This window comes from Quercus robur, chromosome 3, assembly GCF_932294415.1.
Source record: "Quercus robur chromosome 3, dhQueRobu3.1, whole genome shotgun sequence".
In the NCBI taxonomy this organism is placed as follows: Eukaryota; Viridiplantae; Streptophyta; class Magnoliopsida; order Fagales; family Fagaceae; genus Quercus; species Quercus robur.
In genome coordinates this window covers 30,922,181-30,948,551 of record NC_065536.1, presented here as the reverse complement: position 1 = coordinate 30,948,551, position 26,371 = coordinate 30,922,181, and the positions used below count along the sequence as shown (strand labels likewise).

At 35.7% G+C, this 26,371-nt stretch overlaps 1 protein-coding gene across 1 annotated transcript in view; it reads right to left on the bottom strand.

Annotated features, from left to right (window-relative positions):
* Window positions 1-26,371, bottom strand: part of LOC126717769 (THO complex subunit 2) — a 51,402-nt gene that overhangs the window by 10,358 nt on the left and 14,673 nt on the right. The window contains exons 6-22 of the mRNA XM_050419656.1: window positions 23,260-23,340; window positions 15,736-15,807; window positions 15,529-15,576; window positions 15,321-15,389; window positions 15,096-15,229; window positions 14,035-14,110; window positions 13,152-13,345; window positions 12,597-12,677; window positions 11,483-11,693; window positions 11,124-11,366; window positions 10,954-11,034; window positions 10,741-10,860; window positions 10,587-10,646; window positions 7,689-7,816; window positions 3,650-3,746; window positions 3,431-3,559; window positions 1,196-1,299 (exon numbers count right to left, since the gene is read on the bottom strand). Coding sequence (XP_050275613.1) covers window positions 1,196-1,299; window positions 3,431-3,559; window positions 3,650-3,746; window positions 7,689-7,816; window positions 10,587-10,646; window positions 10,741-10,860; window positions 10,954-11,034; window positions 11,124-11,366; window positions 11,483-11,693; window positions 12,597-12,677; window positions 13,152-13,345; window positions 14,035-14,110; window positions 15,096-15,229; window positions 15,321-15,389; window positions 15,529-15,576; window positions 15,736-15,807; window positions 23,260-23,340 — 1,928 coding nt within the window. The remainder of the gene's footprint in view (window positions 1-1,195; window positions 1,300-3,430; window positions 3,560-3,649; window positions 3,747-7,688; window positions 7,817-10,586; window positions 10,647-10,740; window positions 10,861-10,953; window positions 11,035-11,123; window positions 11,367-11,482; window positions 11,694-12,596; window positions 12,678-13,151; window positions 13,346-14,034; window positions 14,111-15,095; window positions 15,230-15,320; window positions 15,390-15,528; window positions 15,577-15,735; window positions 15,808-23,259; window positions 23,341-26,371) is intronic.

Below are 26,371 nucleotides of genomic sequence, written 5' to 3'. Positions count from 1 at the left end.
AAGAAAAGGGTGTACCCACTACACAAAGCTCCCACTTTTACAGAGTATAGGAGAGATGATTAGTAGGCAGCCTTACCCCCCCAATTTTTTTTTATTCCTAGACTCAAACCCGCAACTTGTCGCTTTTGATGGAAGGTACTTGCCATCACACCAAGGCCTGACCTCTAACAAAAATAAATTTCCTGTTGCTCAAGAGCAACCTGGTAGAAGTAATGTCAAGAGTTGGAACAGTTTATGGAGGGTTTTAACTTTCTTTAAAAAAAAAAAAAACACTCAGTAGTATTCCTCTGGAAACTGCATAACAAGTACTTTCCAGTCAAGAAGGAACTTGACAAAAGAATATTATCACTGATGCTCTGTCCCATGTCCTTGAAGATGAAACAGTGGACCACCTATTCGCTAGATGTGAACTGGCAAGGGCAGTGTGGTCTAGCTCTGAAACACAATTTGCTCCTGGCTTATTTCTTAGCGGGACAAATTTCTGAAAACCTAGAAATCAGGTCTCAGTTTACAGCCACATTCACAGCCGTATTGAGGGCAATCTGAGTTCATAGAAACAAAGTAGTCCAAAGTAGTCTATGAAGGAATTCAGCCTACACCAGTAGTGTTCTTAATTTTAACCAAAATTTTTAGCTCCCTGTTGAGAGGTGTAGAGCTCTATAGAGTCAAACACCATGGAAAGAAGTGGAATCAGTTTTCTTTCTTTAATGGCTGACAGGCATTTTTTATGGTTCATGTAGTAAAATGGAGAGGCGCTACTGTCAGATGTACAAACAGCAAGGGAAAGTCATAGTTAATGACTGTTATAGCTGGACTACTCAATAAAGTACTGCCATCTGTAAGGCCATTTTAGAAGCTCTAATCTCACTAAAATCACTAGGCATGAGAGGCACAATTATCTTCACTACAAGTGCAGAAGTATGTACAATCTGTAATGGAAGACAAACTTCCAAATGGGAAATGGAACCAATCATCAAAGATATTCAAAGTCTCAATGAAATAGCAAGGTCCTAAGTGGTTTCAAATGGTGAATAAACAACTTCTTTTAAAGTGTACCATATTAGTTTTGGTAACTTTTTATCCCTCTTGTAATAAAATATACAATCCATGATACTTGGTATTTTGTAATCAACAATGTATCCCAAGAAAAAAAAAAAAAAAAAGAATATATAACAATTAGAGTTCTAAAGCTTACAAAGAACGATGTTGAGCAATAAGTAACAAAAGAGGAACAGCCAGCTTTGGTTCGTCCTTTGGAAGCAATGAGTCCCGTAGCCTGTTAGTGGACTTGATCAATGCCTGCATAGAGAATTATATGTTAACATCTTTAAAATTAGTGTGTCAAACACCATGATATTATGCACAGAAGATTTACCTACTAGAAAAGTCACAAAGCCAATTTAACAGTCCAAGAACTTCTTTTTCTTTTTCTTTTTTATAAGTAAAAACAAATTATTAAAAAAAGACTACATCGTGCAAAAAGGGGCACGAAGCAGCCAAAAAGGTACAGAGAAAGCTCAAAATTATGTACCAAACAGGAGAATTTATAAACATCAAAAGGGAATCAGTAGATGTGAGTCCCGAAGCCCAAGACACCAATATTTTAATTTTTTACTTTTGATAGGTAAGCCCAGGACACCAATATTGTTGGAGTATATTTGTCTACCAGCTTTATTGGATTCCTTTTTTTTTTTTTTTGGTATCTTGTACACAAACTCTGTAGATCTTGAACCCATGGCCTTATCTTCCATCCCGTTATTGTTGGAGGACGCTCATTGGGCAGCTATATTGGAAATTATAAAATGAGAAGTGCATATTGTGTAATTTTGCAGACAATTATAGTGTACCAAACAGTAAAACCTTCAGTCTTAGAAGGTCTGGTTATTGATACACAATTCAAGAATACCATTCAACTTAAATGAAATTTACAAATCTTAAAGCGTATACCCTGACTGTCATTTATTTGGGATGGAGAGAGGCAGGGGGACAGACCTCCGAAGTGACTAAGCAGAAAGATATCAATCTGTTTTACATCTGATAGTTCTGGCAAATGCAATATCCATAATCAACTCAAGATGCATCAAAGAACATCAGCATTTATCATGCGAATGTATCCAAAAGATTGGCATACATGTAAAACCCAAATTAACATAAGTACATAATTAGTTGGAGTTCACATAGAAGCACCTATATATACAACTAGTCTGGCAAAATTCAAATTACAATTACAGGAAGCAGATGTAGGACGTAGTCCTGATAATTTGCAGGTGTGTGGGAGAAAAAGGAGGGTCATAACTACATCAATCTCATTTGGGAAAATGGAATCAAATAGATAGGCAAAATGCAACATTAACCTATAATTGACAATATATACAATTTGTGGTTCAAATTTACTAATTGCAAGAACTAGAAGAAACATTATGCAAGAGGCTTAATAGCTATATAATTCACAGAGAATATGGCCCAAGTGGGAGAAAAATAACAAAAATGGAATAGCTAAACCTATATAGCTGAGATAAGTCACTAATGACCTCTAGCTCAAATAGCACCTATTACCCTTGCAAGAGCAAGGTGGAGTTTAAAGCCATGGGTTCAAGAGCCACCAGGTGCATTTGTAACTTACCAATCGATATATACAGATAGGATAAGCCTTCAATGTTCAGTTTTAATTCCTATTAATGCATGACGAAAACATTCAAATATAATTATAAGTTCAACATTTCACTACTAGGTTTGCACATACTGATACATCAAACAATTTAGTAGCACCCGGGATTTATTGTCTAAATTGCAAGATTCAAAAACTCATACCACGGGGTTCCTCAGAAAGCGAACATAGATAGGGTTCCAATCTGTTAGTTAAGATCCAATTTTGGACTTCTACGTTTACAAACTATATTAACATTCAGAAAATTCTATTTATTGGACTTCACACGCTATGGGGCTGCAAAAGCCCCTGACAATCAAATAATAATAATATATATATTTAATTTTATTTCTCATAAAACTGGTGCCATGTTTCTATTATAACTTCTACATAACCCTAACCCTGAAGAACTTGGGTTCCAAGTAACTTAAAATAGAAACCTAATTAATTGGACCCCTTTTATTAATCTAAACACACCTAAGCCTAGTCCGTTACAATGAAATTAAAATTTAAAAAAAAAAAAAAAAAAAAAAAAACCAAATCTGTTTAGCTGACCAAATACTGCCAATGCCCCCAACTAAAATATGATAAAGATTATAATTCCAAATAGAAACCCAGCAAATCTGCCCCTTTGTAGCTTCCACTTTATCCCTGAAATATTCTCCTCAATTTAACTGTATTACAAGCACACAACGCCATTTTTATAGGTAACATAAGTTATAATGCAGCTGCTAATAGTCAGCGACAACCTAAGGTCAACAAATAAAATAAAATAAAAAGTACCTTGTTATTTCGAGTTACTCCAAAAGAAGTCGCCTGATACCGGAGAGTCTCACTACCCGCCATGGCATCCAGCTGTTCTTCAGTCAGGTTCTCTGTATACTGGACATTTGCCATTTGTTGAATAAGCTCCTGTCATATCATAAAACTCCAGTCAATAACTAACAGTGTTGGGACTATTTACATGTCAAAAATGGCACAACTTTCAGACTTCAAAAGTACCTGCAAGAGAAGAAGCTCAATTCCTTGCCCCTTCTTTAACTGGTTCACAAGATACTGGAAAAGACCCCTCAATTCCATGGATGGATACTTCTTACACCTATATAAGATGATAGCATATTAGTAAATTAAGCTACTTCGGTTGATTGCATTATAGAAAGTTGTAGTTGGGTTCTAATTTTCCTTAGAAACATTTTAAGCAAAGGTGCATGGAAGGAGATAAAAGAAAGAAAACCAGTGGAAAATGCAGAGTTAAATCATCAAAGGTTTCCAATAGCAGAGAATAGCTTGCCCTCAAGCAGTGTCAGAACTCTAGCACCCTGACAATTTCGTTCTTATCCAGTCAATTGTTGGAGACAAGCTTTTAACAAAAGACCACTTGGTCAATAGCAAGAAAACTTATTAACAACTAATGGAGAAGGCCCTATTCGATTATTCTTCAATTTACGTTTTTTGCCCTTCTCAGAGGCAGCACGAGAAATCTGACCCTCAAAACTGCAGACATATTTATCCAACTGTCAAAACAAGCCTTTTACAGATGCTTAGCAAGGAAATTACCAAGGACATCAAGGAAAAAAATCATAATGGAGATGGAGAGGATTCCTATTTCTCAGGACTATAAACTTCACTTTTTTTTTCTCAAAGTTGCAATCAACGTAACCAACTTCAGAAAGATGTCCCCTAGTGCACACAAAGGAACAATATGGAACATGTTAACCAAGGGTGAGATATCTCTTTCCAATGCCACCTATTAATTTCTCCACCCATTTTTCAGTTCAGATTAATTTTTACATGAGTCCCCAAAGGGCAGCTTTTACATCTAATTTATAAAGTTGAATATCTATATCTATATATATATATATATATATATATCTGCATACTCTACAAGTCAATGGATGATACACCATCAGAATTAGAATTAGAATTAGAAACACATTCAGCAACTTTCAATCAAGTAATTCCTTTCCAAAAATTATAATGGCACATTGATAAAACAGAATCCAAAGGGATCCACTGCCAAAAGATAAAATGTTTCGCAATAAATCTGTTTTCTTCCCCATATGGTAAATGACTAGCTAGAGATATCTCATATATTCAATTTTAACCATTTTTCTTATATTGGACCCTAGAACATATGAAATCCTACATCAAAGACAAGTATCAACACATTCAAATAAAAAGTAAACAAACTTCGTTCAAGTCAATTACAGCGGTCAGATATTCAGAATGGAGCAGTATTAAATTGAGCAACATGTTTGCTCTGATAAGGTAAAATCATGGTGGATCCACAAAAATTAGGTGAAATTACAATTTACCCCCTAAACTATACCCTCTTCTACCGTTAACCCCCTAAACTATGACCCCTTTTACAATCACCCCCCTAAACTATGAGAATGCACACTTATTTTCCTAAACTATTATCCATGGGATGGGGCGCAACATGTTACACAAGTAATAGTTTGGGGGTTACGTGTGCACTCTTATAGTTTAGGGGGGCAAGTGTTACGCGGGTATTAGTTTAGGGGGGGTAATGTGTGCATTCTCATAGTTTAGGTGGGTGTGTAAAAGGGGATATAGTTTAGGAGAGTAAAGTGTAATTTCTCCCAAAAATTATTTAACCTACTAGAAATCTTGATCACATTGTTTCTTTTTTGAACATGGTCATGTTCATAGCACAAAATGACCTAACAGAAAAATGAGACTGCCAAATTCAATTCATTCACAAAATCAGCCAATCCTTCCACCTGGTAGTTCCATAACACAGTTTGATCCAACAACAATTGTACAAAAGAAGAAATCTATTCTATTGGGAAAATGCAACAAAGAAACTACAGAAATAATCAAGTTTAGATGAACTTATTTATTATGCGACAAAAGGATCTCACATATAGATGTCAAGAGCCTTGTAGTTCAGTAGCATTCCCTAGTTCAGTAGCATTCCCTGGTCTCTTTAGTGAGGAGAACTAGGGTTCCAATCCCCCCTCCCCCACTTGTTGTAATCATTAAATTATCAACAACAAAAAAATAGTTTCTTATAAATAGATTCAGTTCTAAAAATAAAATAAAATAACCCTTATAGAACCCCATTCAGCAGAAGTTAAATTACATATGCAAGAAAAAATGAGATTTTGAACCAAGTTGCTTCTTTGTTAGCCATAAATAATATCTACCATCCTTCTCACACAATCCAGATATGTACAGAAAATGAATTCCTACAACAACCCTCCTCCCCACCCCCCTCCCAAAAAAAAGGAAGAGAACTTTTCAATTCTGTGTCCACAAAAAATTTCCTGGTAATTGTACAACAGCCCCAAAATCCTTGAGAACTTTCACAGATGAAGCTCTATAAGAACAATTCAACCTGTAAAACTCTGATTGTTGCCTCCATAATTGCTGAGATTTACTTCAGTAGATCGGTTGATCTTTCTACATTCTATATCTCCTTTGTTAAGAAGTAATCTTGTACATCCTCTCTCTATTATAAGGCAGGAGTATGCAGAATGAAAGGGCTACAAAATCATGAAGAACCCATGACATCCTGAACTATAACATAAAACCATCTTCAGACCCAGCCAATGCAGAAGGAAGAACAATAAAGTGTTCAGTTGATAGTGCCTCCTCTTACATAGGGTTCATTTTTTAGCGAAGAAAAATCCCCATATGTCTGGCTCATCTATGGGAAAAAAATATTACAGAGAACAGCTGATCAAACCGGAAATCTACACTCTCTGGAATCTTTGAACAGTGTCATGCAGGGAAACAAACAACTATAAACAGGAAGGAGCACAAGGTGAAAGAGAATTCTGATTAGGATCTGCAATACAGAGAACCAAATGCATCTTATCTTCAACTTCCACACTGAACCATGCACTTCATCAGACCAATAAACAAATCACCAAAATTCCTAATATTTAGAAGTCCGCTGAAGATAAAAATCAATTTACAGAGCTCCACAATGAGCAGTACAGTATTGAGCACTTCAAGAAATTTACCCCATCTAATCCTTCAACCCTCAATTTCACACCTCTCCAAAATCATTGAAATTGTTATTAACACACCCCAGAACACCATTCAGTGTGAACAAGAACTCAGATAGCCCCAACTTCTTTCCTTTGTGTATTGACAAGCTCTCCACCACCTTTTTTTATAACCTAATGATCATTGTAAACAACACCAAAACATGAACTCAGATAGCCCCAACTTCTTTCCTTCATGTACTGACAAGCTCTCTACATTCCGTTTTTATAAGCTAACAATCTTGTAAATGACACCAAGCTTTTGAAATCGTGCAAGAATCAAGGACTAGAGACCCAGAAGACAACTTATTTTGATTCCAATGAAATATTCTCTCACCCAGTGGGTCTGATGCATCTTTATACCTCATTTGAAAAATATAACAAGTGTTTTCTCACTTTCCAATCCCCAGTATACCAAAGTCGAAAAAGCTAACAAAGAAAACCAATCAAAGTTTGAACAGGGTAATCCTGACCAGCCCTCCCCTTGTAATGTGCATCTCTTTTTGTCTCTGTCATCAAATCTCATACAGTTTTCTGAGTATGCCTGCCTATTGGCAAGCCAAATTGTTGGAACTGTCCTGACCTCGCAAGTCGGGCACAGAATATTTTGGCAATGTCACAACATCCCCAGCTCCAGTCAGCATGCTTTTGTGACGGTTAATCAGCAACCCGGAAACTTACTTAAAGCATCCCAGGATACATCTAAATTCTACAATATGGGGTAAATGTTCATTAATGACTCTAATGCAGGTCAGTCAAAATTCATAAAATAAATGACCAAAAATCACTTGACAGTCAATACATAGGTAAGAAATAACACCCCCGCCCCTCTACACAACCTAAGACGGGTTAGCACTACATGCCCAAAAAAAATGAAAAAAAGAAATCAATGATTTAGATTGACACCTACTGAAAATGAAAGTGCTGATACTTATTACAATGACAATATGACAACATATAGAAAACAAATGACTCACAAATATATGAATAAATAAATCGGGAAAAAATAAAATATTGATACATACAGGTGACCCCAAAATGAAGCCAAAGATTGAAGCCAGTCTGACAAATTTAGGCCATCATCCTTTAGTTTATCACGCCCACCTTGTGCCAAACGCTCAATCACAACGTATTCCAAAACATCATACTCGAGCTGTGCATAAAAGTAAGCATTTAAATAGGATCAACAAAAAATACTGGGAAAAATATTTATTGATCAAATAGAAGGGATACTTTAACTACACAGTCAGATGACAAAAAGGATCCCAAATGCTGGGAAATATAGTCTTAGTTGGAAAAATATATATATTTTTCTCATTTGAAAAAAAAAAAAAGAAGGAAGTTCAAACAAATCATTGCAAGTACAACAAAAAGTATTATTTTTTCAAAACAAAATTGAACTCTAAATTAAATCAAAACAAAATTGTCTTGTGCAACACACATCATTATCCCCAGGTTGGAGAGAGCTCATCCTCAAAGTGTTCAAGGACAAGAACTTTTTCCCATGAAATAAGTACCAACTCGTGAAGTACCTTTGACAACACTAAGAACAAAGAAACTTTCTGTTCCACAATGTCATTAAATTTGTCTAAAATTATAAAATCAATCGGAGGAATCAATGTGTAAAACAATATAGCCTAATCTTGACCCACATAAAGTACTATTGCATCAAACATTTCCAATTACCAAACTTTATCACTTCATGCACAATTAAGGGCTTATAAAAAGAAGATGCATAAAACTCACTTTTCACAACAAGTGTACCCTATGAATTTTTGCACTCTTGTTGAACTTTCTCCTCATCAAGTAGTGGAAAATCCTCCTAAGTGCTAAGCAACATATATGACTCTTTAAAAGGTGTTACTACATATGGTTCAAATATTTCACCTTGTTGTTTAGGTTCTACAGTATTTTCTTGATGCCTGAATGTAGAAGCAATATTTATTGCAACCTGTTGTCCTTAACAGCTCCAATGACTCAAGAAGGGTATTAATTTTTGGGAACCTTGCAGAGAAGCCTTGATAGGATTTTGCTAGATTTTTCAAGGTTTATCCCATGGCATGCTATGCTAGAGTGGGCTTAGGACTAGAAACTACGCAAATACACATCTTGTTTTGTGCTACTAGCTGTTTGTTCCCTTACCTCAGACTATTTCTTTGATCTAAAAAATCATCCAATAAGATTTTGGAAGATAATTCCTTCAATAGGATTGGAGTACATATTTCTTTCTAAGGTTTTCTTTCATTTCTTCACAATCACAAATTGCAGGCTTATCCAATTGAAGGCAAGGGTTCTCAATGCCCTTGCGGTATTCCATTAACTCAAGCTATGAATTTCATTTTGGCGAACTTCACCTTCTTATTTGATAAACCTACCAGTTCAAAGATTTTTTTTTTTTTTTTTTTTTTTTTTATAAATAAGAAAATTTTGTATAGATAAAGCATTGGTCCATCTCATATAACCAACTGTTGAAAACTCATGAGCCTTGATGACTATCAAACATGTGTACCTCTAATATTAACACTGTACAGTGGGCTAGGAGGTTTGCCAACCTGGCCGTAGTAAATAGAGCCAGCCCACTAAGGAAGTTGCTGCCACAACTCAACCAAATAAAGGGAGTAGCACACGTTCCATGTGCTGTTTGAAAACTAAATGATAGCCCTCTATATTATCTTTGTAGGTAGGACCATGACTTGATTGGGTAGACTTGCAAATTCCAACTATGTTGCAGATTGGCTTGGTATTGCTCATTTTCATTGGTTCACTGATTTTAGTTAGGCATTCACAAAACTGACGATACCCATGACTTTTTTTTTTTGGGGGGGGGGGGGGGGGGGGGAGGGATTCTGTTTGCAGTGTTTATGGTCAAGGGATTGATTTGTTTTGGCTATGACACGTGGCCATCAACGGTGTCAGTAGTCTAGTTTTTTTTGTTTTAGATGGTTGTTGGTGTTGGTGGGCGGGTGGAAGATGTTGTGTTATAACTTGTAATGGCTTTGGTTTGACAATTTAGGTGTTTGGAGTGCCATTGAGATCTAGATGTGGATGGTTGTATTTTACCGGGTAGGGTGATGATGATGTGGGATTGTTTTGGTGGAGGCTCTTGAGTAACAATAATTGTGGCAGATCAGAGTTTGCTCTGATACCAAAAAAATCGAGTGAAGTATTAAAATAAGGCTTTTGGATGAAACCTACCGGCCCAGTTTCAAATCACTCTCCTGCAATTATCAGCAGGCAAGGATTGACAACAAGAAGCTCTGGGGTCTAGATGCAAGCCCCAAAAGACAGAAAACAAAGAAATTATCGGTGTGGGATTTTCTCCTCCAACAAATCTGGTCAAGCATATTGAAATTTTAAATGAAAACCACAGTACATCAGTCCCCTGGCACCTACTCTTTTCACCTCCACTATGCTCATCAATTTTAATCGTGTCAAGAACAGAAAACCATAGTAGATGACTCTGGTCAACGGAATTCTGATCCAGTCATTACATTGAGTAAATTTGTTGTGTTCATGCATCAATTCAATAATCAAAAAGTAATAGAAACAACAAATTTATATATACCAAAGGAGGAATGGAAATAGAAGAGGGGGGAGGGGGAGGGGGATGAGGAAGAGATATGAATAGAACATACATATCATCATATAAGTATTTAAAAATTTGTTGCTTCTACTACTTTTTGACTATTAAATTGATACTTGAACAAAACAGATTTAGTCAATGCAGTGACTGGATCAAAATCATTTCACCGTGACCATGAAATAATCTATTTTATGAATAAAATATTAGTACTAATCAAAAGAGAACACTTCAAATAGACCACTTCTACCACACAAATAAACAAGATTTCTTCAGAATCATGAAAAATAAAAGAAGATGAACAAAGGAAATCATGTGGTACAATGCCAAAGAAAATTCTCACCTGTGTCAAATACTTGAATGCATCTACTACAGGAGTGATCATATCCCTGTAGGCCTCAATCTACACATCACAGATTAAGACATTAATTTAATTCTTATATAAAGTACTGAGCAGCAAGACAATTAAAAGAGGCTACTACCAAATGAAATAATACCTGATGAACAATTGTTCTAAGTACCGTCATTGGATTGGCATGAGCTAGTTTTGCAACCATCCGGCCCAGTTGCTTTAAATTTTCCTTTGCAAGCCTTTTCAAAATTCTTCTAGTGTCCAACTGTAAAGCAACATGGCATGGCAAATGACACTTGTAAGGCTCCAAGCTTGAAAGAAAAGACAAGAACTCAAATGAAAAAATAATTATTTATACCTTGGCTGTTTGCCTTGCAGACAAAACCATAGGAATCTGTTCATCATCTTTTTCCCATTCACCATATAAACGGTACCGCGCCTAAGCAAACAAGATTTATATACCAACATTCTCCACCACGCTTAATAAATCTTAAATGAAGAATCAAATAGCGTGGAAGTAAGGCCAACCTCATATGGAAGGAGATTCATTACTTCCCAGATCTCTTGGCCAACTGCTGGATTTGCAGGGATCAATTGTAAAGAAGGAAGTAGACATGTTCCTAGGGCTTCCTCTATCCTTGACCTAGCTTGTTTCAGGTGCAGACGGGGATCTCGATTCCCACCAATAACAATTTCAGGATTCAGTGCTCCATCACCATTACCTACATGCTCTAGAGCAGACAAGTAGTAGCCTCTCAACACTCTACATACCTATTCATGAAATACAAGAGATGGGCAATCACTATCAGCTCAAAGAGTCAGAAAAATATGAAAAATACAGTTATCATAACATCAGAATTAAAAATAAAAATAAAAATAAAGTACACCTTCTGAAGCAGTAGAGTATCACGGTATAGGTAAGGTCCAGCACAAGAAAGCATCTGAAATAGCTCACTAGGAAGATCAACAAAAGACCCACGAACTGATGAATTTGCCACATCCATAGCATCGATGCTGGCTCCTGAAGAAGACCCAAAGCTTTGGAAATGTGCTTGATGGACAATGTCATATGCCGAAGAGATTGATTTTTCAATAAGCCTGGATAGATTCAGAACAGGTTTATTAATGTTACCAATGTAGACACACTACCATTGCAAGCTAATGGTTACCAAAATCACACTAATAATGCTAAGTAATGCCCTAGTTATTAGATTGAATTCTTAAAATGCGCTTGAAATAACAAAGTAGCCACCCTTATGCCTAGGGCTGTCCAAACCCATTTGACGACCCAACCCACCCCAAAAAACCGACCGGATCCAATCTGACACCGGCTGACCCGACTACTCCGGCAGTTGGTAGCGGGTCTTCTCCACCAAAAACCAATTCCGGCAAGTCGATTTCGGTTTCCCTCCCCCCAAAACCCAAAAAACCTGAACTGTCCGACAAAAACCCAGATTCCGGCAAAAATTTTCCAGATCTCAGTGAAAAAAACCCAGATTTTGGCGATATTTCAAGTAAATCTGGTGAGATTTTGACCGGATTTGGCAAAATCTCATCAAATCCAGTGAGATTTCCGCCAGATCTGGCGAAATCTCATAGATTCTGATGAGATTTTTGCCGGATTTGGGTTTTTCTCACCGTTTTCTCGCAGTTTTCTCACCATTTTCTCAAATCTATGACGCCAACCGACCCGTCCGCCACCTGTTGAAGGTTTGATCTGCCCGACCCGTCTACTCCGGCGGTCGGCAGTGGGTGGGATTTTCTGCCACCCGATTCCGTTGGGTCAGTTCCGGGTTGGGCACAAACCTGACCCGGACCGACCCATGGACAGCCCTACTTATGCCTACTAGTGTATTTTGGTTCTTTTCTTTTTTTTTTTTTTTTTTGATAAGGGCCTACTTGTATGTTTTGTTAGCAGACAAGTATAGGAACTCAATAACAGAGACAGGTGTGAACTTAAATTCAAACAAAAATAATCCAAAATTCATATGTTAACTTTACCTAAACAAGCTGTTACAAATTTGAATGTGTTCCACTGGATTAAGGGGTGAGAGACGTCCAAATAGTATATGTGCATGGTACCTGGCAACATATAAGATATCTTTCAGATACATTACAAATAAATAGTAATAGGGCAACTTTACAAAAGGAAAAAAAAAATTGAAACATTGATTTGTAATAAACTAATTCCATACGTGCAAACAAGGGTTCTACCACCTTGCCCCTATACGTATTAAATGTATAAAAAACAGAACATCAATTAACCTTTACATTAAAAATACACAAAGATGTGATTATATCACTAAGCATATAACTTCCTAGCCCTGTGGAAAAGATGTAGACAACCCTTCGCATGTACTTTATAAAAAATAGAAGTACAACTGAGAGAACAAAAATATAAGCAATTTCCAAAGGAGAAAAGCTCCCAACCAAGACAAAAGGATAAAAGAAAGAAAGAAAAAAGAAAAGAAAACATAAACAATAACCATAGTCAACCATAGAAATCACCAGTTTATCAGTGACCTAAACATAAAGTTCTAATAAAAACAAACCTACCAGTCATCGACGCAAAGGAATCCTGTAAGCAAGCCTAACGTTTGGTTATTTTCAAGCTCTGGAAATCGTTCAACAACTGCCTCAGTTTCCATGTCTAACGCGGAAAAAAGATCTATTGTCACATCTCCTTGTTTCTCATCATCCATTAAATCTTTCCCAGTAGCGGCAAGATTTATCTTCCCGATCTTGTTGGCCTGCAAAAGGAGCGAAAGTCCATGTCCTCATAAAAAAGGCATAAGCATAATCTGAAATTTGAATTAAGGAAAACGGACTCCTAGCCATCTATCAAAGAAGCTTCTAAAGCCTCCACTACAACAACAGAGAAAATCCCTTGTAACTCAACTGGCAGCTCCTAGTGTTTTCAATGGCGACATCTATCCCTCCAACCCCAACTACTGAATTATCAACAAAAAAAAAAAATTCAAACAAGTGGGGAGGGGGTAATCATTCCCCTCTCCTCTCCTTCCCCACCTTCCCCTCTACTCTCCTCTTCCTCCAAAGTTCCAAACACAGAATAAGGGAAAATGACCATGAGCTATTTACCAAAGAAAATTCTAAAGACACCACTACAACAAGAGAGATACAAAAGACTCTCTAAACAGTAACAACATGTATCATGCAACAGCTTGCACAACCTCATAAGATTTCAATGAATTAGTAATCATCAATTACACTCAAAATTATATGACAGCAGATAGAAAGAAAGAACATATGACATTCAGCAGACAACACCAAAGGTGTAACCTCAATATATTCATGAAGACAACAGAAGTCCCCACCTCATCGGTAAAAATTATGCAGAAAAAATTTCATAATAACAAAGACTTCTACCTAAATTGGATAACAGAGTGAAACACCCATTGAGTAATTATGGTAGATCTACCTCATCAAGTCGCTTGGCACAAAAATCATTATAATGGTCAAATGCATAATCATCCTTGGGAAGTAAATGTGCATATCTGGAAAAAATAGGAAGGAAGACATGAACTAAATCCAATCAGAAAATAACCATAGCAGAAACAGCAATTCAAGGGAGAGAGGGAAAAATGGAGCAAATGACAATACAAAAGCACATATTTGACTTATCCAATAAACATGGCACTGTAAGCTGTAGCAAATAAGAAGGAAGACATGAATTAATTCCAGACTGCAACAGTTATTTTAACAAATAGAAGACATAAAATACTAGGCATTAGCAGAACACTAGAGTAACAGAACCAACTATAATATATTTATTTTGTTGTTAGTAGTTTTACATACACACCCAGTATGTTTTGAACCCACAAATGTCCATATTTTATGATATGTTATTTATGGTCAAATGTGTAGAATATTAAGCGTTCAGTGATCTAATAAAAGTAAACTATCACTGATGTTCTACTTTCAATCTAAGGCTTAATTGTTTGCATCAAGAAAATGTAGTAATAAACCACTGCAACGTTTTTACTCAAAGATTCCATGTTTAATTAAGTTCTAAAAATTATTAGATGCATCAGTCACAGAAACAATGCTGATGAACCAACATTTCACTCATTTGAGTTTTCAAAATTCTTGAGGAGAAACTGTAGAAAAACTCTAGTTCTATAATAATACGTCTCATGTTCTTTCTTTCACACATGGCTTATTCAAATAACTCCAGGAAGAAGTTAGATATCCCCTGAATAAAAAATGCAACCCACTCACCACCATTAAAAAAATTATACTCCAGAAACCTAATCATGCAGACCATAAAAAAATAAGAGAAAAAACACCATGTTGAGCTACTTATCAAAAAAATAATCAAAATGAATAAGTGCAAAAACATCAAATTGAACTACTTATCTAAAACAAAAACAAAAGGCACCAAATTGAACTGTGGTCATAGATGATAGAAATCATCTTAAAGTAACAAAATTTATAGTATAACTATATTACATGACCAGAAAGTTTGCACAAACCACTCACATGCTATCAAGATCAATAAACTCTTCCTTCACCAGCAAAGCTGCAAGCTTATACAGCCCAAATGGTACAGGACTATTTACTTCCATACGCTGATAATATTGAAATTTAAAACCAAGAATCTGTGAAGCATGAGACTGCAAAGAATGACAGAAGTATTAGTAAAATAAAGCTATTCAATTAGTATACTATAACTTGAAGACCAGTCAACCTACGACACATCCTCACCTTGGGAAAAATTGGAATCAGTTCCAGAAAGATCTTATTATCTGGCTGAAGTTCAAAACACTCCAAAACCTGACCAAACAGAAGCATTAAAAGTTAAACCCATAAATAAATCGTATACCAGCAAATTTAAAGCAAAAATTAAACAGAGCAATCTAAGCACAACTATAAGATAGCAGAAAAACATAAAGGATAAGTAGATGAAACTTACGATATCAAACGCACGATTGGGGTCTAGATCGAAATGTCCAATTAATGACTGCATGATATATTAAACAAAAAAAGTCAAATACAAGAATAAAGAGACAGAGGCTAACAATGAAGATAAAGTTAACAGGATTAAATAACAGAATAAGAAAGAGGGATAACAGTGAAGGAAAACTCAAAAAATAGATGAATAACAATGAAACTTAAAAACCTTAATAATGCCTATTGTTGCTGCTGATACATTTTGAGTTGAAGCTTCAGAATCTCGGCAAAGAAGGGTAACCTACAGATCCACAAGATAGTGAATACCCAATAACTTTTTTTATATATAATTAAAAATCTAATAACAAACTAATTACAATCTACTTACAATCTCTATCCATAAAGGTTAGACAAATAAAAATTTAAACAGACTCATGACGACAAATTGTTCTTCTACTATGCAATCATTCATAACCAATACATTCCACAAGAGCAGCTTATACGTGAATTAACAACAAAAGCAACGTAAATGTAAGAAAATCAAAATTGTGCTTAAATCTGAATTACTTTACCAAAGATTTCAATGAGTAGTTTAAGAATCCCTCCCCCTTCCATAGACACGAGGCACCACAAAGGATACCATTATCACTGGGCTATCACTTAAACCCAGATGCAACACTAGAAATTAAAGAACATAAAATAAAGTATAGATAACCTATCAGCACCTAAGATTGGCTGTAGTCAATACCAGAACCTTGGAAAAATTCTAGGAGAAATTTTATTATTCAATCAAATTTGTATCGTCGCTAAGGAGTACAATAATATGCTTATATAGAATACTAAAACTAAACCCTAATCCTAGTTGAATTAAGAAAGCCAATTTTTTTTTTTTTTGATAGGTAATCAAAGATTTATTTCATAAAAAGGACATCATGTTCACAATGGTGAAAACTCAGAACTTAAAACGAATACAAGTACCTCAGGAAGAGATACAAATAGAAAGAAGAAAGAAGAAATGGAAATGCATTGTGTAAAACCCCAAATTCTACCCCCATTGAAATAAGGTCCCAACTAGTATAAGCTTCAAAAGATCTATTAATCTCACAATATCTTCAAAAGTACGATTATTACGCTCCCACCAAATTAACCACATCAAACAAGCTGGAATCATATTCCAAATATTAGAGGAATGCTTCCCCGGCCCATTCCACTAGCCAAAAAGAAGGGAGGCTACTATCATCGGCAACACCCACTAGATTCCAAATATCAAAAAAACTTCACTCCACAAGGCATAAGCAAAATTACAATGGAGTAGAAGATGATCCACAGTTTCCTCATCACACCGGCACATGCAACACCAATTAACCAATGGTAAACGCCTAAGAACTAGATTATCAATGGTAAGAATACTACCCCTAGCTGCTGTCCATAAAAAGAAAGACACCCTTTTAGGTACCTTTGTACTCCAAATGCACTTCAGGGAAAAGAGATAGAAGAAGAGCCATCCGGCTCAGCTAACAAGTTATAATAAGAGCGAACATCAAAGACACCAGAATGATTCAACTTCCAAGTCAACATATCATCTACCTCACCCCTTGGCATATTAGAATAAAGATGCTTAAGCAGAGAACATGCTCTCTCTACCTCCCATTCATGAAAAGCTCGACGGAAATGTAAATTCCAACTTCTATTACCCCCTTCTAAATTAGAATCAACCAAATCAGAAATCCAAGCTTCTTCTTTTTTTTGATAAGTAATAAAGATATGTATTCAAGAACACTACCTTATGTAGAAAAACATAAGGCAGAGGGAAAATTACAAAGAAAAAAAGATAAAGAACAAAGAAAAAAGAAAGGAAAAGATACTAATTACAAGGGAGAGAGCTAAGGAACATAGGAAGAGAATCACTAGAGGTGAGTCCCCAAGCTCTAGACCAGTCAAACAAAGAGCCATTGAAAGAAGCCAATAGCTAGTCATCCGAACTTTCCATGTCCTCAAACGTCCTCCGATTTCACTCCCTCCAAAGACACCACATTAAGCACAATGGAGCTAAATTCCAAATGCTAGACGAATGCTTTCCAAGCCAATTCCACCAACCAAAGAGAGTATCCGCAACCGATCTTGGAATCCGCTCAAGGAACTGCCCACTTCCGTCTTCTTCAGCAACCTGCTAAGAACCTCAATCACCAAGAGGAATAAGGGTGGAGATAAAGGATCCCCTTGACGGAGACCGTGAGAAATGCCAAAAAAAAAGCCCGTTGGAGAACCATTAACAAGAACTGAGAACCTAACTGTGGAAATGCAAGCCTTCATCCATCTCTGCCACCTCTCCCCCAAACCCATCCTCTCCATAAGGTAGAACAGAGCATTCCAATTCACATGATCATAAGCCTTCTCAATATCCAGCTTGACAATCACATTAGGAATCCCACTCTTAATTCTACTATCCAAACACTCATTTGCAATAAGGACAATGATTGAGTTGAGAATCTATCTCCCTCCAACAAAATAATTCTGAGTCAAAAACGAACTTATCCAGAACACCTTAGCCTATGTGCTAAAACCTTTGCCAGAAGCTTATACCCACAAGACTAATAGGGTGAAAGTCCTTGATACTAATAGCATTGACCTTTTTAGGGATCAAACAAAGAAACATGGCATTAAGAGATTTCTCAAAGATGCCATGTCTATGAAAATCTACAAAGAAAGCCATAACATCCATTTCCACTACACTCCAACATTTTTGGAAGAACCCCATAGTAAACCCATTAGACCCAGGGGCCTCATCTCCCTCAGCCTCCTTTAATGCCTTAAGAATCTCCTCCTTCTCAAAATCCCTCTCTAGTGAGAGCCTCTCAATCTCATCTAGACAATCAAATTTTAAGCCATCAATAGTAGGCCTCCAAGATTCCAGCCCCTGGTATAGTTTCTTAAAAAAATCCACCACATGATCTAGAACATCCGATTCGCCCTCTTACAACACGCCAATTTTTTAATTACAAAAATACCATTGACTCTTAGAAATTAAATAAGACTCTAATGTGGATATTCGGGGTGCTCTACCTTTATGTGTCATGTGGCTTATTGGGTAGAAAGTAACAATAGCACATTCAAAGGCACTTGCCCTCAGAACTAAATTATTATTATTATTTTGTACTTTGTATAATTGGATGGCAGCTTTAAGTAGCCATTCCTTCACTACTTGGATAAATCTTTGGACTTATGTACTTTTATTTCACTGTTTAACAACCCCAGTACACTTCCCCAGTATAGTGGCTGTGTTGATTTTCTCTTCTTCTTTTTTTTTTTTTTTTTTTTTTTTGGTAAGTACCAAAATTATATTATTAAAAAAGACTTCAAAGTATACAAAACAGCATCAGCCTATGAAATTACAAAGCTCAAGAAAAAATCTAACAAGGAATAACAAGAAAATAATTGAAGAGCTCTGGTCCAATCCAGAGTGTTGCTTTTCTCTTCTTTAGAATAAGATTTTCCAGTTACTGGTAAAAATACTACCAAGACCTAAAACAAAATTTGCTTGATGAATAAAAATGCAATTCTTAGAGCCTCCTACATCAGTCTTCCCTAATTAAAGAACTTGACAGTTGCAGATGCTCACACAGAAAACCTCAGCCCAAGTGGAAATCAATGGCTCACAAGCTCAGTCCAACAAAAACCAACGGTTTTCCTTGGGTTGGTGAGGATAAATCAAATCTCCGACAAACTCCTAGGCTTTTGCACTTGGAGATGAGGGTGAAACTGACAAGGTGCTCAAAAACAATCTTGCAACAATCAGTCACAACATGGGCTTGAAAGGGCGTTGAATTGGTATGGCTAAACTCTATGGGTCATTGATGCAAGAGGCAGTGAGAATGATTTATTATATTTTATTTTATTTTATGTATCAAGGGCAATTCTGTAATTTCTTAATATTCTGGAATGGACTGTGCTTATAGTCCATTGGGTCTTACTTTAGTTTATTTTAAGTTTGGTTATTTAGTTGGGCTTAGTAGTAAAAGACTAAGGAGTCCAAATCCAAGTCTCATTAGGGTTTTAAGAAATCCTAGTTCAAATAGGATTAGATATTAGACTTCTATTTAAAGAGTTGTAATGCTTTCTATTGGGATGATGAATATTTTTAGAATTTTTTTATTGATAGGTAAGAAAGAAAATATTATTAAAAAAGGAATAGAAGGAAAGAAACACAAAGCTCACAATAGTGAACAAAGAGCAAATGGAAACAAATAGGAACAAACAATCATTAAACTATTCTAAGAGACAAAAGAAAATCCATAAGAGCAAAAAAATCCGAGAGACCCCAATATTGAGACCAATCAAAGAGTCCGTTAGCACAAATCTAACAACTAAGCCAGAGAATTCTCAGTATCCTCAAAAGAACACCGATTACATTCAGTCCAAATAGTCCTCATCAAACAACCTAGAACCAAATTCCAAATATCGGAATTATGTTTCCCAAGCCAATGATAACAACAAAATAATAAGTCTGCAACTGAACCTGGCATGACCCAATCAATCCCAAACAACTGAAACATATAAATCCACACAGAATGAGCTACCAAGTAGAAAATCAGCAAGTGATCCACAGATTCCTCATTACAATAGCACATACAACAATAATTCACCAAAGGACAACCACAAAGCATAAGATTATCCAAAGTTAGAATCTGGTCATGAGCTGCTGTCTACATAAAGAATGCCACCCTTTTAGGAACTTTTACTTTCCAAATGCCCTTCCAAGGGAAAATAGAATGAGTTAAACTTTATTCAGCTGATAGTGAAGTCATCAGGAAGGGCATTTGGAAAGTAAAGGGTTTTACTCACTAAGCTGATAGGCCAAAAATCTTTAATATTCAGTGCATTATTTTTCTTGCGAAATAAAGATAGGAAAGAAGCCTTCAAAGACCGTTCAAACTTTGAGATCCTATGAAAATGATCAAAGAAGGCCATAACATCCTCTTCCACTACACTCTAGCATTTATGAAAAAAAGGCCATAGTGAGGTCATCAAGACTTGAGGCTTTATCACCCTCCATCTTTTGGAGGACCTATACCACATCCTCCTTAGAAAAATCCCTCTCAAGAGAAAGCTACTCAACCTCCTCAATGCTAGCAAACTCCAAACCATCCATAGTAGGACGCCATGTATCTGACTCCATGTACAAGCCCTTATAAAATTGAACCACCTGAGATCACCCCTCTTCCTCATCCTCATAAAGTACACCATCCACCTCTATACCTCTAATATGATTAGTTCTTTGATAAGGATTTTCCTACCTGGTGAGAGAAATGAGTATTATTGTCACCCTCCTTCACAAACAACACCCAAGACTTTTGTCTCCAAGAAATCTCCTCCAAAGAAGCTAAATGGGCAATATCACCTTTAATTTGAGTACGACGAGTTTGTTACTCATGCGAAAGACCCAACAAGTCCTCTCTAACATCCAAACCCTACAATTCAAATAAAAGGCTTTTCTTCCTAAACGCCAAATCCCCAAATTCCTCCTTATTCCAGTTTTTAAAATCATCTTTAGGAGCTTTTAATTTACGAGCTAGAATAAAGCTTGGAGAACCCAAAAAACAATACCCATTCCACCATTGCGGAACTCTCTCCACAAAACCCTCATCTTTCAACCAAATATTCTCAAACTTAAAGGCACATCGACCTTTATTGACACCACCAGCTACCACCAAAAGTGGACAGTGATCAGAAACTAGTCGAGAGAGCATCCTTTGTCATTACTATACAATTCTCTTGATATATTATCTTGCATTTATGATAATGTATGCTTACAGTAAATTTTTTTTCCCATTGCTTCACTGACGGTTATTCTATCTCCATTGCAGCATTTGAAGGAAGATATGAAGTCAAGTTACCTGGCCCAAGAACTTATATCGACTAACCGCTTAGCTCCTCAATCTTTGTAACTTTGTCAACTCTTCATGTTGTCATGTTAATCAATATTTGATGATTTCTATATCACATTGTGGTGGTTAACCTTATATTATTAGTTAATTAACTCGAATGACATATATGAATATGGTGTCTCTTCCTATGAAGATCCAAGGCAATCTAATTTGTAACTTTATTCAGTCCATGTAGATTAATATTGTAAAATCAAATTTTAGTTCACAAAAGAAATTGATTAATAGCTATGAAGCTTTCTTTATGGTTTGTGTGATGCGACCTTCTCCAAGGTGTGATGCCAAGGAACCCTAGGTGTGATGCTTAGGAAGTCTAGGTGTGATGCCTAGAATTTATTTATTTTCTTTAATTTTATTACTCACGGTTACTATTCACATCACTGTTCACAGCAATCCAATTCTTGATTTCACCTTTGTTTTCATTCCCAAACCCTATTAATCTTTGTCCCCTTTGGAGACCCTATAATCCCTATTATTTTCTAGCCTATTCCCCACCAAAACCTAACCCTAATTCTTCAAAACCCAAGCTATACCAGATCTGCCCCTGGTGTTCTAAATCAGATTTTGTTGTTTCCCCTTGTCCTAAGTCAGGCTTTTTTTTTTTTTTTTGATAAGTAATAAGAGTATTATTAATCAAACTGAAAAACAGAAGAAAGCAAATACAAGGTGTTCATGATGGTGAACACAAAGAAATGCAACAAACAAACAAACAGCAACAAACAAGAAGAAAATACTTAAAGTGCAATACTAAGAGAAGAAATAAACTCCAAGATAGTGGAACAATCCGAGAAGCCCCAACACCTAGACCAATCAAATAAAGTCTTTTGGCATAGAGCTTGTAATTGAACCAAGGATTTCTCGGTATCCTCAAAAGAGCGCCGATTTCTTTTTATCCAAACAATCCACATCAAACAGTCAGGAACCATATTACAAATGTCTGAATTAAATTTTCTCGGTATCCTCAAGCTTTTATTTTGATTGGGTCTTGGTGAATTTCTTAATGGGAGTTGGTTCATGACAATATGTTGTTTTTTTGGTTGTGAGATCGGTTGGGTATGCTAGCAGCAGGGTCAGGACATTGGATGGTGGCTGGGCTTTGAAATTTTTTTATTCTGTTTGCAGCCAAGGGGGTTGAGGTAAAAATATCACAAATGATACTATAAATAATTCATAGGCTAGGCAATCGGTAGCATGGGTGGTTTAGAAAATGTATATATATATATATACATTCTGAGTAGTGGCAAAGAGTGTATTTTCTGGTGTTACAGTTGTGTTTGGGACCCACAACAACACTTGAAAACCACCGATTGAATTTTTGCTCCCATACCAATAAAGATGCAAGATAAAACCAAAACTAATGCAAAAAAAATTAAGAGAAAAAAAATAAAATATAAATAACCTAGGAGTCAGCACTTAACCTTACTTGGAGTCAACACCAAGCAAGATATAAAGCTAGGAATCAGCACCTAGCGTTGGCTAGAGTCCACACCAGATCAATGGAAAATTTCCAAGAGAAATTTCATTTATCATTCAGACTTGTCTCGTCCCATACGAGTACAATAGTAAAGCTTACATGGAATAATAAAATTAAACCCTAATTCTAGCTGACTTAGAAAGCTAATCATTGAATTACAAAAACACCCTTGACTAGGAAATTAAATAAAATAATAATCACCTAATTTAATTATAAAAAAAATTAAATTGTAATAAAACAAAGATGTAAAACATAATATAACTCACTAAACAGTAAAATTGTGAAGGGGTAACAAATATCACTAATGATACTATAAATAATTCATGTGATATCATACCAGCTTGGCATAGCCCTCACTTTCTTCTCGAAGAAGGTTAAATTTTGTTTGCTGATAAAGAAGACGAGTATTTACTCTGACCTGAAATCAACAAAACAAAACAATTATGATTGGGATTGGTTTTCACTTAAAACTCACCCGCAGATGAAATTATCAGTGCATGTCATTGTTTCCACCAGTTCACATTTCATTATAAACTGCACATGTTGAAACAGTCTATCTCATTTATACTTCACCCCTTGGAAAAATGAAAAATTTTAAGAAAATAGATATGCTTCCCCATGTACATGCCATGTATTAGTCCCAATTACTTGGCATATAATAGTACCTCAGATCGGCCCTTAATTTTACACTAAACTGTTTAAAAAACACCCCATGTGATTGGTGCAATTCTTTTGCTTTTTAAAAAAACATATTTTTATCCAAAAAAAAAAAAGCGCTAACCAGATAAAGTTTTTTGAGCAGAAAAGGATGATGGCAGAGTGGCTGCAACCATCTTCCCCATCAGGACAAACAACCCCAAATGGGAAGGAAGATATTGCAAATGAACCAATTCACTCACAAAAGGAAGCCAATTGGGCTAAGTTGTGAGAAGCTGAATTTTAATATAATTTGTTATAACAAACACTACAACCAAGTAAACCAAATTAAAATTATCTTAACTTTTGACTATCCACTGTTATATTAAAATTGTGTACTAGAGTTAACACAGTTTTTTATTTGGGTTTTTATTTAATAAGTTATAATCAATTTTGTATACAAGGACAAAACTGTAATTTCAGAAATTCCTACAAGAAATTAATGGTATTTTCATGGTTTAGTGGAATCTAGGGAAAAAAATTGATAAATTAGTTGAGTCTAGAAAATTCTAGGAGATCCTAGGTATCTTTAGATTTTATTTTCTTTGAGCTCAAGTTAATCTTTAATTATGTTTTTAGTTTGCTAGTCAAACTAGGAATCCTAATACCACTAGTACAAGATCAAGTCCCGCTAGACATATCATGGTAATCAAAGGTAAGTCTTAAGATGCCAAGGTCTTGCATTGTCCAGACTTAAGGTGACAAAAAGACATTAGTTGGATTTATGAGACACCAAATTCCAAATATAGTTATTATACATATCTATACTACTATTTAAGAAGTTTTCCCTATTTAGATTCCTCATTTTTTAATTCAAAAATGCTCTTACACTCCTATATTTAAGTAAAGACAAAACTAAAAGACAATCCGGTAAAAATGCAACTTTAACTCCTACTAAAACATTGCCTAAAAAATAGGATAACTCTCCTGTTAATTTTTAAATTACTTTATCCACTTATAAATTAGATTCTCAAAATAAAAATTATATATAAAATAAAAACACAGGTTTTTTTTTTTTTTCAAAAAAAGAAAAAAGCCTCATCGCACGCGCAAAGCGTGTGTAATGAGGCTAGTAGGACTTAAATCATATGTATCTCACGTATTGATATATTATAAAATAATAATAATATATATGTGTGTGTATTATAATCATCTCTATGTTAATTGGGGGAGGGAAGAAGCGAAAAAAAAATGGAGGGGAAAGGAAAGAAGTTGTACTCCAAAGTGTTTGGTTTATAAGAAGAAAAATAAAAGAAAATAGCTTTTTGTTGGGCCCCACCATTAAAACCCTTTCTTCTCTCCCTCTTATTCCTCTGAAAGTGGGAGGAAAGAAATTGGTGGAGCAAGGAGGAAATAAATCCATAAATCCCTCCATTTCCTTTCCTCTACCCCAATTCATCTCAATCAAACAATAAATTGGCTCTCTTTTCTATCATCTTCTTTCCTTTATCTCCTACTTCCCTCAAACCATATCATCTTTTGACAAGAGTTGCATGAATAAATTAGCTCTATTAATTGATTTCAAGATAGGCTTAACATGGTTTAGGCATTATTGATTATTCTAACGATAGGTTTTACAACAAGCTTCTATAAATTAAGTAATCTAACATTAGGTTACAGCAAGCTTCTGCAAATTAACAATCTAACAATAAGTTCTCCAACAAACTTCTATAAATAATTGATCTACCAATAGGTTTTACAGCAAGCTTCTTAAAACAAAGAAAACTGAGGCTCTCACCTTAGCAAATTTTTTTTTACATGGTTTCCTTACCACGCCCGGAACCTAAAGGAGTATCCAGCTCAACCCCCCCCCCCCCCTTTTTCTTGTTTTGATAAGTAATTAACTTCATTGAAAAATATATTAAAGAATACAAGGCACACAGGCAGTGTGCTATAGGAACAACAAAAAATCTAAACTAACTAGCAGTGTACTATAGTATCTAGCTCACCTTTGACTACTATGATATATATTTTTCTTCAATGCACTCAAAGAGGAAATGGAGTTAATTAATATAAATATTGAGTGTTCCTGCACACTGATGCATGTTGGCCTTTGTGTATTGTTTTCTCCTTTTTCTCTTCTCTATTTTTTTTTTTTTTTTTGATAAGTAATAAAGATTCATTGATAATAAAAAGAAAGAGACACCCAAGTACACAGGGAGTATACAGGGGTGAAGAAATCAAGAACGAACATTACAAAAATCAAGTAAATACAAAATAGAAGAAGAAGGATGGTTCCTCCACACAAAGAACCAGTCCAATAAAGTTCTGAAAAATAGAAGCTTGAGGTTAGGCATGGAACGCTCAATGTCTTCAAAACACCTACTATTTCTCTCCTTCCAAATGCACCACATCAAACAATGAGGAACAACCATCCATATATCTCCATTACGATGGCGACCAAATCGACCTTGCCAGCAAGCAAATAGCCCAACGACAGACATTGGCATAACCCAATAAACTCCAAATAAACCAAACACCATATCCCACAACTCCAAAGCAAACAGGCAATGAAGGAAAAGATGGTCAACAATTTAACAATTACACTTGCACATATAACACCATTCCAAAATGCAAACCTTTCTTTTCCTTAAATTGTCAATTGTCAGACATTTCCCCAAGGCAGCGGTCCAAACAAAGAAAACCACTCTCGAGGGAATCTTCTGCTTCCAAATGCTTTTCCAAGGGAAAAACTGCTCACTATGGCCAACTAAAAGATGACAGTATGCACTAACCGTGAACTCCTTACTCTT